This window comes from Anoplopoma fimbria, chromosome 12 (assembly GCF_027596085.1).
Source record: "Anoplopoma fimbria isolate UVic2021 breed Golden Eagle Sablefish chromosome 12, Afim_UVic_2022, whole genome shotgun sequence".
NCBI classification, from domain to species: domain Eukaryota; kingdom Metazoa; phylum Chordata; class Actinopteri; order Perciformes; family Anoplopomatidae; genus Anoplopoma; species Anoplopoma fimbria.
Window position 1 is genome coordinate 5,270,257 of NC_072460.1, and position 14,286 is coordinate 5,284,542.

Consider the following 14,286-nt stretch of genomic DNA (forward strand, 5'->3'; position numbering starts at 1 on the left):
AGGCTCACAAAATATGCCATCAAGTTGCATCATGGGAAAATGTAAGATCCAATTTTTCTTGGATATACGAAAAACCCGAAAGTTAAAGGAAAAACGCTGTAGTTTAAAGAATACGCCAGTGAAAGACTGTAAGCATCAAATACTCCCCAAGAACCTGCAGCATGACTTACTTCTTCGCTGTTAAACTTAGTTACCTTCCAAACCTGTAACATTGTATACGATATATGATTCTAACATACATTTTTAGCGGAGTGTTCCTTTAATCCTCTTTTACATTTTCATGGTTTCACCTAAACTTACAGTTCAATGAATGCAAACACTTTCAGTGCGGCCAAATAAACTCTTTCAAACCCATTTATTTTCCCCTCCAACAGCCTTTTTAATTGAGCAGTTGCTTTCTTTAACAAGGGTGCAGACCTCTGAAACAGGGCGCGGTGCTGGGGGAGAACTTCGGTGGGGGGTCATCACAACAGGCTTCTAGACTGTCATATAAAAACTTCATGGGAGCGACTTAATAAGAGGCTACAAAGTCCAAAAGCAGAGTTTGAACACGTGTTAAGGTTCATTTCTCTCTTCTCTCACAAGAACAGGATCGAAATGAACAGAAACCCGTCCGGAGGAGATCAGTGAAAGTGCTGCTTGTCTGTTATTGATGCTGAAGTGAAGGGGGTAAACACCCGCCTCTGCTGAACTGGACCCTGCATCAGATTTTCAGATTATACGCCAAGCATTTGGCATCAGCAGCGATTCATAAACTCCCAAAACACAGAAGAAAATCAGAGGAGCGTCTGTCTGCAGCCTTATGGCGGAACCAGGTCGCCATGTTTCAGTCAACTTGAAAGACCAGAAAAATTAAGAAAAAAACAGCGAACAAGTACGTACTTTGACATTTTTTTTTTATTATTATTAAATGTTTAGAATACACCACTGTAAAGCATTTTCTTTGATCTCTCACGTGAAGACTCTTTGGGCATCCAGTGCCGGATTCAACAGCACACTTTGTTCACCGTCGCGTGTTCTCCAGCCCTCTGTACCCGCTCGTCATCTACCCGCGATGGGTACAGGTATGGAGAGGAGAAACCTGGCTGGTGCTCATACTGAATGTGCTGAAACGTTAAAGGACGTAGATCCAGAGGGTGGAGAACCGGTACAGGGGAGACTGACCTCCTGTCTCCCTCCCACTGCGATAAACAGGAAGTTCAAATAAATACAAAACAGTCTCACTTTCTTTAGGTCACATGTCACACACTGTCATTCAGCATGTGACAGGTGCCCGTTTCTGAGTGTGTGTTTAAATGGGATCCTACAAACGTACTGTTATTGCGTTAGACGTGATCAGATTGCACTTAAGAGCGAAGATTGAATTCTGTACACAAAGTTGTCCGATATTAAAAAATACATTAAGTTAAAACTTTCCAAATAAATATTGGTCCATATTCGTTAGTATGGCAAGTGCATCTTCCTGAGACACTTTCAGAACCGCCATAGATATTTTCTCTTTTTCTCTCTTCTATACTCTTTTTTTCGTCTGCCTTTTTTACCCGTCCTTTGATTTTCTCTCCATTTTTACTGGAGGCAAAATAACTTTTTCACACTGCACTTACTTCAAAAACCATCCACTTAAGAGCTCAGCCCTTATCTTATGACTTGCTCCACTCATACGTGCAGAGACATACATCGTAAACAGATTTTTCAGGCACAGAACGCACACCTGGACAGCGTTGCAGCTGAGACACACACAGACTGCGTTATCTGCAGCTGCTCCCGTATTTACTGTAATAGACCCGAACGTACGTCTGTGCCGTGAAGTGATTATCCGCATGAGACTAAAGTGTGCGCTCCGTTGACTTAACCCTAAAATTAATGTGTACAAAATGTTTCACTCGCATGCTGACAGAAATTTCAATAATAACAGTCTTACAGCCAAAAGGTTGGTTTTTTTAAATACAAATGTGTTTATGGAAGCTTTTTTTTTTTTAATGTGAAGTTTCACAGTATCAACATGGTTCTCTTTCTCCAGCAGTTTGCAGCCAAGTTCCAGTGGCTTTGTGCTGCGGAGCTCCCTGGCACACACACACACACACACATGCTCACACACACGCACACGCACACACACACACACACACGCACACACACACACACACTAAGTACCTTAACATGAGGAACCACAAACATAAATGTCCTCTGCCTTCATCCTCACCATCATCATTTATACCAGTCTATTATTGCTTTCGTATACCAGTATTGTTACATAAGATCAAGTGAAGGAAAAGGGAAATGTATCGTCCATTTAGTCCTGCAGGGAAGCAGTCCTGACTTGCAGCCCGGAAAACAATCACTGATGTGTAATCTCCAAAACAAGTGTGAGTGTTCACGGTAAAATGAAAAGAAACAACTACTGGATTATCCTCAAAAGTAAGGCAGCAGAAGATGTGCTCTCCCTTCTTCAGGCGTATGTATTTGTACAAAAAGTCTTTTCAAGTCCTCGTTAGTCTATACGTTGGACACGGCGCTGTTGGTGTCTCGCGCCTGTCGGATGCCGTACAGCCACTTGATGACTCGAGCGTTCCTCTCGATGACGGAGATCCCGTACGGGACCCGTTCGCTGGCCTGGGCGGGCCCGTCGCCCTCCTCACCGTCCTCCCTCGCCCGGAAGGCCTCGTCCCCGCACTCCGAGCTGGGCGTGCTGACGCTGCGGAGCTTGGAGACGGACACGATGTCCGAGTTGGCCCTGGTGAAGCGCTCCACTCCCCCCATGCCCTCCACCTCCCCCGGGTCCAGCCCGCAGTAGTTAAAGAAACGCTCTAGGTCGGCGGTGGCGCGGGAGTAGCGGTCGCTCAGGTCCGACTTGGAGCGGTGCAAGGACGGGTGCTTGCGCCCGGACCCCTTGGAGCTGGCGTTTGATATGCGGGTGAACGCGGGGAGGCTGGCGGGATCATGCCGGCTCGCACCAGCATGGGACTAGGCGGCAGGTAGACTGGAGGGGAGGGCAGGGCTTTGGGAGGGGTGAGGAGCTGGGGCTGGGGCTGGTTCTGAGAGGGCGGAGGAGGTGGTGGAGGGGGGACCTGGGGGTGTGCGACCTGGCCCTGGGCAGTCTGTCTGGGCCTGAGTTCGGGCCGCAGCAGGGCCCTCTGAGGCTTCCTTATCTCAGCCAGGGGCCGAACGTCCACCCTGCGCACTGTCACTGAGTTCGGGGAGCTGTAGGGCACGGGAACCCCGAGCGTGGTACCCGTGCTGGAACAGGGGGAGGACGGCGGGTAGGTTCTGCCACAGGGGTCCGGAGGTTGATGTTGTTGTTGAGTGGAGAGGAAGTGCAGGAGGAGGTGGATGAGGAGTTGACTGTGCCGTGATTCACTGGTTTGAGGTTGTTGAGGAGCCGGTTGCTCCTCTCTTGTTCTGCTGACAGGCTGCTGCCGATGCTCTTGGCTCCCGATGAGGGAGACGACGAGGAGGGGGAGGTGGAGGAAGAGGACTGGGAGCAGGGCATGGGTCCATCGCATACATCATTGATAAGATTGTTCAGAATATCCAAGTTAAGAGCAGGCCCTCTTCTTCCTCCCAGCCCGTCCCTCCCTCCTCGGTTCTCCACATCAGCCGGGCAGCGGGGAACTTTGCGGGCGGGAGGAGTGCTGATCTGGCACTGGAGCATCATCCCCGGGGGAACCAGGGGCTTGCGGATGATCGGGGCCTTGATGGGGGCCTGCCGGGTGAGGGCCACCTGCTGGCTCTTCACGTACTTGGCCTTGTCGGCCTCCAGGCGCTCCACGGCACTCAGCTTGCGGGCCCCAGGGTCGACCTGGCGACGGAAGTAGTCTGGACCCTTGTGAAGTATCCTGAAGGGCATGGCGGAGGTGAAGGGGACCCCGGCCAGACGGCCGTCTGAGGGCCGCAGGGTCTCCACCGGCATGCTGGGAAGCTGGCGGAGGGAACGAAAACATTCTCAGTCAGTCAAAAGGTTTGTCAAACAGAAAGATGTACAAAGAATTAAAGAGTGTTTACTGCGTTAAATTTAACAAAAAGTGGTTTATGTCAACCAGTTGACACCAGGAGATGTAAGTTAGACTAGAGACAACCGGGAGACAGAGGGAGAGAGTGGGTGAGAGTGGGGCTTTAATGGTCAATGAGCATCCTTTTAGAGCTCCCACATGTCCTCTCTAAGCTCAAGAAAATAGCCCTTTTGTACTCTCTCTTTTCTTCCCACTCTCCTCCCCCTCCTCCCTCCCTCCCACCCTTGCACCCAGAGCCCCCTTTAACTTCCTTACCGGTCGCTGTGCTGCTGCTCTCACTTCTTTCCGTTTTCTTCCTCCTTTTTCTTCCCTTTCGCCTCCTCTTGCTCTTTTATCCTACTTGTTGAACGGGGTCGGTCGGGGTCAAATTCCACATCAGGCCCGGCCAGACCACCTCTGTTTAGCTCGGTGGTTGACCCAGAAATGGGTTGTGAGGCTGCAGATCGGGGTCACCGGTCAGCCACAGTGCAGCGGAGCTCTTTAATCCGAAATGCAGGTTCCGGTAGATCGGCCGGCAACGACACCGGCAGCAGGACAGCCGTTGAGTTCTCCTTCACGATCTCTGTCCAACTCGTACGTCAAGCCCGTCCGCCTGTCCAGCTGTGAGCCAACACACACAAAAAGCCGTCCGGCAGCTCAGCATGAGAGCCCCACAGTCCTGGAGAGGGTTAAAAAAAGAGATGGAAGTCCAAGTCAGATAATAGCAGAGCTCTCAGTTTTCTGCCTACTCTCATTAACAAAAGAGTCCACACGCACTGATATACACACACACACACACTCTCACTCTCTCTCACACACACACACAAACACTGCTCTGGCTGACAGACGGGGGACTCTCTTCAACACTGAAGTGGAGCAGACGGGACAGGCTTTAAAACCGAGTCTGGCTCCTCCCACCCGGCCAATCACACGTCAGGCCGTGGTGCCTCAGCGGGGCGCGGGGGGTGGGGGGTGGGGCGAGGGCCGGGAGCTGCACTCGCATTGGTCCCCCTCGAAAGGGATTCTGACCAATTGGACCCACCACCCCCCCCCTCAGAGCACAACAAAACATCGAGGCAGGGTTTTCATTCAAATGAGAATTCTTTGAAAGGGAGAAAGGGGGGGGGAGGGGGGAGTGAAAAAAAGAGAGAGGAGGACAACGGGCAAAAAAAAAAAAAAAAACAGCTGCAATCTTTTGCATCGACTTGCATCGAGCTCAGCGGGGTGCTGTGAAAACACTGAGGGAAACACTGAACGGCCACACAACTGTTCCCTCTTGTTAAGCTCTTTGTCTTCATCAGCGCAGGAGAGGAGGTAAAGTGTGGATGGTGCGTGAACAACAGAGGGAGTAAACAACAGACTCATTTCAAGTGTCTCTGCTTAAATCTGTATTTTAACCATTTCCTGTTGCTTGGACTTGATTTCTTAAAACTGGCCTAATAAATGCAACACTCACTTAGAGACGAAACAGACAAAGACAGGCAGTGAAAGTTTTTTTTCCACTGAAAAACAATTCTCTCCCACCCCCCCCCCCCAAAACACTCCTCTACTCCTCACCCCTGCTCATCCCTCCCTCCCAGGCGGCTTCTTATCATTTACAACGTTTCACTCCAGGGTTACATCACTCACACATTTCGTGGGCCTGTTTCTCTCACTCCTCCTCCTCCTCCTCACCTCCACCTCAAACATATCTATCCACACATTTTTAATTAGTCTTTTTATAGCAGTCTTCCTTTCCGACTCCTTCAACATGTGACCCACACACACACACACACACACACACACACACACACACACACACACACACACACACACACACACACACACACACACACACACACACACACACACACACACACACACACACACACACACACACACACACACACACACACACACACACACACACACACACATCCCCCTCCATCGCTCTCATCCCTGAACAGCAGCGGAGAGAAAGAGCAAAAGCGATCATGACAGCTTAGACTTGGACGTACACACACACACAGACACACACACACACACACACACACACACACACACTGCACTTGAAAAGCGACAGATATGCACAAACAGTCACACAGTCAGCTTTCATCTCGACTGTGTGACAAACCAAAAGGGAGGGTTTTTAAAATAGCCTCGCTTAAATTACAAACACATTTGCATCACAGAAAATAATGATTCGCAAACATTCAGAGCCTTTAAGCAAACCTCTGGGGAGAGCAGTCACAAGATGGAGCGTAAAAATTCTGTTATTGAAACACCGATGGCACCATGAAGAATGAGAAGAAAACGTAACGTCTCTCAGGCAAAGAAAGGAGGGATTGTTCAGTTAGTTTCAGTTACAGGATGAAAGAAACCCAAGAGACGCGCTGAAGATGAAGGTGACGTCATCACAGTCTCCATGATCCTCAGAACACACACACACACACACACACACACACACACACACACACACACACACACACACACACACACACACACACACACACACACACACACACACACACACACACACACACACACACACACACACACACACACACACACACACACACACACACACACCTGTCTTATAGTAGTTAATAGAGTACTGTATTAACTTACTCTTGATTTGCACACTGTTGGACTCTGGATGAACACTTTTGAAAAATCTTTCTAACAGAACAAGAAATGTCATCCTATTTATCCACCCATGTCTCTTTCTTGCCAAAACCTGGCGCCTAAATTACCCACAATGCAACTCGACTGCAGAGAGTTCAGTCAGAGATTTTTGTGTCATTCTAGTAGCGGTTAACGTAGCCTCGAAGCCCTAGAGATGACGACTTTTTCCGCTTATTTTTCTTTCATTTTTAATTTGCAAACTTGCAGTCTCTAGCCCCAACCAACGCTGCCTCAAATGACATCACTTGAGGCAACGTATTAGCCTTCACACAGCCCTCTCTGGAGACACAAAAAATGTTTTCTAAAGACATCTTCTATTGTCTGAAAATCTAATTTTCTTTTATGTGTCCATTCATAGAAACGTATCCTATAGAAAGACTTTACCAGAAAGACAAACGTCTGAGTTTTAGTATGCTGTGGCCTTGTCATTACCCCTACAAAGGCCTCCCTCTACTGAAAAGAAACATCCTTTTAGTCCAGATTTAGAGCCTTTTCATGTCCACAAAAAGACCATTTTCCTCTTTACAAACACAGGACCCAATTCAATGTGTAATGGTCTAAGACGTTTACACACACACACTATAACTTGGCCTCCCATCTGCTTTTTCCACAACATGACAATGTAATTTAAAGGCTCCCTTCCTGACTCCAACACACACTTTCAACATGATTACTACAGTTGAAATCATGTAAACACAGAGGGGCATCATGGGATATCTCTCCAGTTCAAACATTATAACACACAAGGTTCTAACAGCCATGCAAGAGCTGTGTGCACGCAAACACACACACACACACACATACACAGATCTCTGTCACACACCACATAAACCCAATTCAGCTGATCACCATAATCCCATGATCCACTCATTATTTACTCTTTGTCTGTTACAACTGTTAAGTGGACACTGTTGGGGATGGAGACGTGGAGGGAGAAAGAGTTTGAACTACTTAACAACTATTATTGATACAAGTTTCCAAAGAATTGCAGCAAAGGACTGAAACAGGTCAAATTAAAGCTGCTACATTAAGTCAGCCTGCACGGAGATCAGATTTGGAGAATGAAAAAAACAAGATCCAGTTAACTTTCTTCATCGGCATTAATGAGACATGCAAATACTGTCATTCTGGAGTAAAAACAGCAGCTACAGTCGTTCATTAGCTCACTGTCTACAGGGTCAGACAGCGAAAAGGCCTCTGGCTGCCACAAAACAAGGTGAGAATTGATCAAGCAACGAAATGAGTCCACAAAATGAGTCTGTGTTTGTGTGTTTGTGTGTGTCAGTTAAGAATAACTTCCTTGTGAAACAAAAACCGTCCCTTAGCCCGTCTGTCTTGTTCTTTTTTTTTTTATAACTTTCCGTTTATGTTTTGTTCTGCAGTTTCACAGACAGCTGATGTCTCTAAAGAGCGACGAGCGCCGCGGGCGACCACCACAGCGACAGGCTGAGGAATGCTATTTCTGCACCGCGATGGAAACTTGCTCGGTTCGATTGTCACATGCTAACCACTGCGTTGTTTTGAATTGAATTGACTGCCTTTTACATTTGGCTTTTCCAACCGCTGAATATTAGCGGGGAACAATATGTTTTTGGCTAATGATGCCTGTTGTGTGTGTGTGTGTGTGTGTGTGTGTGTGTGGGGGAGAGAGAGAGATTGTTTTTCATAGCGTGTGAGGGAGGAGTGAGTAATACCTTAGAAGGACCAGAAATTAAACATAAAGATAAAAGCATGTTGGGTATTATTCAGATCTCTGTGACCAAAGGGTGGCAGAGGAAGCTCCAAAGGAAGGGATGACTACATTGTTTAACCACAGCTGACTACGGTCATCTACCAGCCGGCCTGCTTAAGACTAATTACAGGGAGAGCCCATGACTGGGAGCAATTTGCCTTGCCAATAATTTCCCGCACCAAGTTACTGAGTGACTGAATGAATAGCAAACAGCGCCACGTGAGGAAAAAGGGTTTCGGTTGGAGACGCGAGAAAAAAAAAAAAAAAAAAAAGGGGGACACCAGATCGGATAGCTTTTTATTATTTTGCTTCCTAGAAAATGTCCTGAATTGTGACAACAACAAAAAAGGGACAGGAACAAGGGGCATTCATGTGTGTGGTCGGTGACGCCAGCTGGCTCCTCGTATCGCAGTGGCCTTGGTCCAAGCGGGCGGACATTGACCCCAGATTGTAGAGAACAGAGACCCAACCTAGAGAGATGTCACCAGAAATCCCCTCCTGTCTAATCCGAAACTGACACTGAGGAATCACATCTGTAATCTTGTGAACTAAATGTATGGACTGCCGGATAAAGGGGATCTAAATGGCTCCTGTCTCAGAGGTCTGGTTGAGAGACAGTGAACAACAACAACTTTCCCCAAGCTGGAATTGATTAATTATCCTTCTATATTAGAAGACAATATTTAAATGATTCAATCTCGGAGGTTAAAATCTCTGTTTCATAAATGTCCTTTGAAACAGTCACCTTCAACCCAAGCAGAGAGTGAGGAAGAGGAGGAGGGGGTATCTGTGGTGGGGCTAGTCAGCAGTGATTTCTCAGGTTTGTGGCCCACTGGAGGGACGAGCAGGAAGCAGTGACGCATTTCACGACAGGAAACAGAGAAAAAACAAACAAACGCATTCGGCTGGAGTGTTTGCCTCCGACTGTGAGTGACCAGCAGGTTGACCGGTTTTACGATGACCTTAGACTCGTCTATTTCTGGGCACTTGGACTTGCCTCTTCGCCACAAAGCCTGTGCACAATGAACTGGCAACCGCCGCAGGGGAATCACACACTGATGCATGCCGTTACACTGACTGTCCCATCTGACCACAGCTTAACATAACAAAGAGCGCTACTGAAAACAAGTGGAGACTTCACTAAAACCTCTCTACTTCACAGAAGGTGTAAATCAACCTCTTTTTAAAAACGCAGAGATCCATGGCCGTACTACCAGTGGTGACTACACGCATGGGGCTTTTGAGAATTATTATGCAACAATAAAAATAAGATAGGAAATAGTCGTTTGTTTACATGACAACAACTCAAAGTCCACTTACTAGCTTTTTCCAGAGCATATCATATCTATGTACTAACAATATATATTGATATAGAAACCAATAGATGCAGATATATACAGTATACAGAGAGAGAGAGAGAGAGAGAGGACTGATGTCAGTGTCAGTTACAGAAGAGCTTATCCATGGCAGGGATTCAGGGTCTTGTTTGGCTAGTTTCATATAGTTCTCACAGCTCTACAGTCATGCTCGCAGCTAAATGCTAATATGAATTCATCCTCTTTTGAGATATTTGAAGTTCTTATTTACAGCTGTGGACCTATTGACATCTTCACCTTACCCAGGCAGAAAACATGGTCATCAAGTCAAAGTTCGGCACTGCCATTCACAAAAAGCCAAGAGCAAAACGGGATAATGTTTAAGGATATTCAGGAATAATGTTGTTATGTCATTATGTTATAATAATTATTAATATGCGTTTCTTTGTGACATTGCTGGATTCAGGGGCTGTGGACTCTCTATTGAAGAGACAGGACAGGAAAGAAGAGAGGAAGTTCTGAAGGGAGGACCATCCCTTAACATTTCCATGATCTGATGAACACTCGTCACACTCCAGGCTTAATGAGCTCAGTTAAGCATGAAAGTCTAACCAGAAGAAAAATAAGCCAAAACCTGGGTACTAAAAGCAAAGAAAGAAATCAGGTTATGTGTGTGCAACATAAGCCCCAGCCCATCACCCCCACTGGGACAGCCCAGCTTCAGTTTGTAAGTCAATAAAAAAAGCTAAAAAGAAGAGTTCGAAAGGTTATCAGTCCCTCCCCTCCCAGGCTGATTTAGGGAGCTCCAAAGACAGCTAATGAAGACGGAGGGGGCGAGCGCCGGTCCTCGCGGGATGCAGCCCTTACCGGCCTGACCTCGCCACACAGAGCTGAGCAGCTATCAGCTCCGGCCACGCTGCTCATTTCCCACTGAAAACAGCACTCTGCCCGGTGGAGACATGCATGACTGAAGGGTCTGCACTACAGAGGGTTACGCAACCCTCAGACACACCGGGGTCTAGTCCACTGCAAAAACAACCACTGGACCATAAGCAGACAGTTATTATAGCATCTGGGTTCATCTTTGTATGGCCCTCCCCCCACCCCACATCCGCCGGTGACCCCTTAAAACACCCCCCACCCCTCCGCCACCTCTGCCCATCACTGTCTGCGCCTGTGGCCTCAGGAAACACACACACATCCATGCACAATTACACCCAAGGCTGGGGTGAGGAGAGGTCCAATGAAATCCTGTCTAGTGTGGGTATATGTGTAGCTGTGCATCGATAAATGTCAGCATCCTCATTTGTGTGTGTGTGTGTGTGTGTGTGTGTGTGTGTGTGTGTGTGTGTGTGTGTGTGTGTGTGTGTGTGTGTGTGTGTGTGTGTGTGTGTGAGAGAGGAAGAGAGTTTTTGACTGAGTAGGTAATCAGTGATGAGCAGGTGGTTAAGTTGTCCCTCGGGAAAACGTAACTCCCGGCGGCTAACATATTATAAGATCTGCCATTTGCCCACATTAAATAGAAACAAAGGCTCATTTAATATTGACAAAAAAATAAATTATACAATACTATAGAGAGTATTCATCCACGCCATCTAAAAGAGTAACAACAAGGCCGGGACAACCCAGTCGATTAAGGTAGAAGGTATTTAGTTGTCTCCTCAGAATTAAACCAACATTTTGAAGATAGCAACTCTATGACAGAAGCCAATTCTGGTACATTTTGAATCACGGCAGGCAACTTTAAGTCTTGTTTAAAAAAAGGTACAAAAGGTCAGTTCTATTAAGATGTTCGGTGGTTATTTCCCATGCAGGATTACGACCCTTGAGATGTATAACGCCCGGAGAGATACTGGATACATTGATGAGCCTCTGGAGAGAGAAAGACATCTGATCCAGCGAAGAATAATAAATCTGCTGATTAAGGGAACTGCAATGATACCCCTCAAACTGATCTGTACATCTTTTGGGAGATGTGTTATTTCAAGTGTGTGTGTGTGTGTGTGTGTGTGTGTGTGTGTGTGTGTGTGTGTGTGTGTGTGTGTGTGTGTGTGTGTGTGTGTGTGTGTGTGTGTGTGTGTGTGTGTGTGGCTCTGTAGCTGACTGTGGACAGCAGTATGTGATTGCGTCCAAGCCTGCGTGTCTCTGGAATGCGTTCATCACCACATTGAAGGGTGGGGAGTGGGGGGTGTATTTTTGCATTTTTTTGTTTGCCTTCAGGCTCCACCATTGCAGCATGGAGCTATGTGTGTGTGTGTGTGTGTGTGTTTGTATTTGTAGGTGTGCACGTGACGGTTCAGGTATGCAGTCGTTCTGTATCTGTTTGTATGCAGCTGGCATGTCATTTTAATAACAAAGATGCGCACATATGTCTCCAGGTGTGTGTGTGTGTGTGTGTGTGTGTGTGTGTGCTACCCGACAGTTTTGCTACAGCCTCAAGCCACTGACACACACACACACACACGTGTGGGAGGAACAGTGGTCACCCTGGAGTCGCCTCAACGGCTAGGCCTAACTGTTGGATGGAATACAGGGAGTGTTTCTCACACACACACACACACACACACACACACACACACACACACACACACACACACACACACACACACACACACACACACACACACACACACACACACACACACACACGCACGCACGCGCACGCACACACACACACACACAACTGTACTCTCTGACTGTTAACCCTTTATAATCCCTGGTTACCTCTCCACTGACTGGGAGCGGTGTGGAAAGTCTAAAGAGCGGTCATGATACAGTGGGTGTTTGTCTGTTTTAGCCAACAGCCTGCTTAAGTATGCCCTCCCACCCCATACACAAACACACACACAGGCTTTAAATAACTGAAGCAACTCCATGCATCTCAGAGAGAAAAGAGAGAGAGACAGACAAGCTCATGAAACTGCCTTGACCTTTATCAGCTCAGACTGTGGACAAACCGAAGCACTGCTGCCATGTTAACACTGAGTGATACAGAGAAAATATAAATATCACAGTATTCTAGAACAAATCTTGTGCTTTCAAAAAAAAAGAATTCAGAAACCCTCTGTTATGTAGATATAATGACTGAGTGGGTAAAGTCTAATAATAGAACAAATGGAACAGTCTGGTAAGTTCAGAAAATCACATCACTGTGCTGTAATGCAGCGTTTAAAACCAGGAAAAAGGCAACACTTATGCCTTGTTATGATATTACGACATCCAAAAAGTCTAGTTGTATTACTATATCGATATAATATTGATATATCACTCAGCCCTGTTGAAACGCTTCCCTTTTATACTTGAAATAAAAGCATCCACGTGAAACACAGCCAGGCAGCCTGCCCTGCTTCTTTTTTTTTTTTTTTTTTTTAAACACCGTTACAGATGAGGGTGCAGAGAGAATGAAAATAGTCCCGAGGCTGAGCTGCCAAACGTTATGATCAAGACCAGTATTTTTAGATTTCGGCATTCCATCTCTGGGACAAGAAAGCACAGGCTGTGACACAAAAAGAGACAATGGTATGACAATGTATCATAATGGAGCATTTCTATAGCTCCGTACGGCTTTTCAAAACTAACACGACAGACTTACATCCCATGTTTGAGATGTTATTTGGAAAGATTGAGTGCATTGACATAAACATGCCATACATGAACACAAGAGCTTAACATATTGACATAAAAATCTTTAAGTCACAACACACTCAAGTGTAATGTTTGCTGTTGATACCAGAGCAACAAACCCACACCCCCTTACACACACACACACACACACACACACACACACACACACACACACACACACACACACTGATCTGCTCAAACAGGACAGGAGGTAAAGTTTACTTACATGGTGTATACGAGTCACACAGTGAGATCTTTAAACCCAGGAAGACCAGAAAATGACTCTTCAAAAAGCACCAGTCTCGGGTGACACTGACAGAAAACAGGTCGGAGGTCTGAGTCTGCACGCTTTCCAATGTGCCGGTAAGCTGCCGCTGTGTTCCTGTGTGTCTGCGAGCCAAAGGAGCACTAACCTGAGCGTCTCTCTGCTCCTCAGACTCATATGCTTCCCTCCTCCTACTGCCGAGGAAGACTCCGCCCACCGTCTGTGTAGAAGCAGGAAGGAGCAGGAGTCAAGAGGGCAGGAAGCAAGAGCTTTTTCCTCGTAGTCACGTGATCTTCCCGACACTTTCTCATTACCCTGTCACTCCTATGAAGTGCTATTTCCGCCTCCTAATATAGCAGCGGCACCTTTTAATGCAGGAAACCATGCTGATGGCGGTGGTGGAGGTACAGGAAGAGCGGGTCAAGTGTCAACACCGAGCATCACGGGGAAAACAATCGATATACAGCAGACACAAATCACAGACGGGTGACTTTACAGCCCTGATCGCTGCTGCTGCTCCTGAGAACTACGGCCTTTTTCTTCCTGCTTACTTTTTATATTTTTGCTGAACATATAAAACGCATTTCTTTACTGCTCACAAGAAGACTTGTCCAGGGAAATAGCAGGCAGCAGGTGCAGACTGGTCTAAAGTGAGTCTACAGTTTTTACGCTACTTTCTATGTACACTACTGGACATAT

At 46.8% G+C, this 14,286-nt stretch overlaps 1 protein-coding gene across 1 annotated transcript; it reads right to left on the reverse strand.

Annotated features, from left to right (window-relative positions):
* Positions 1–918: 918 nt before the first annotated feature.
* On the reverse strand, positions 919–13,795 carry wu:fa11c10 (protein FAM110A). The gene is given in 5 exon segments (XM_054609399.1): positions 919–2,924; positions 2,927–3,220; positions 3,223–3,916; positions 4,263–4,665; positions 13,736–13,795. Coding segments are annotated over 3 exon segments (1,410 nt in total). The 5' UTR covers positions 3,908–3,916; positions 4,263–4,665; positions 13,736–13,795; the 3' UTR covers positions 919–2,493.
* Positions 13,796–14,286: the final 491 nt, after the last annotated feature.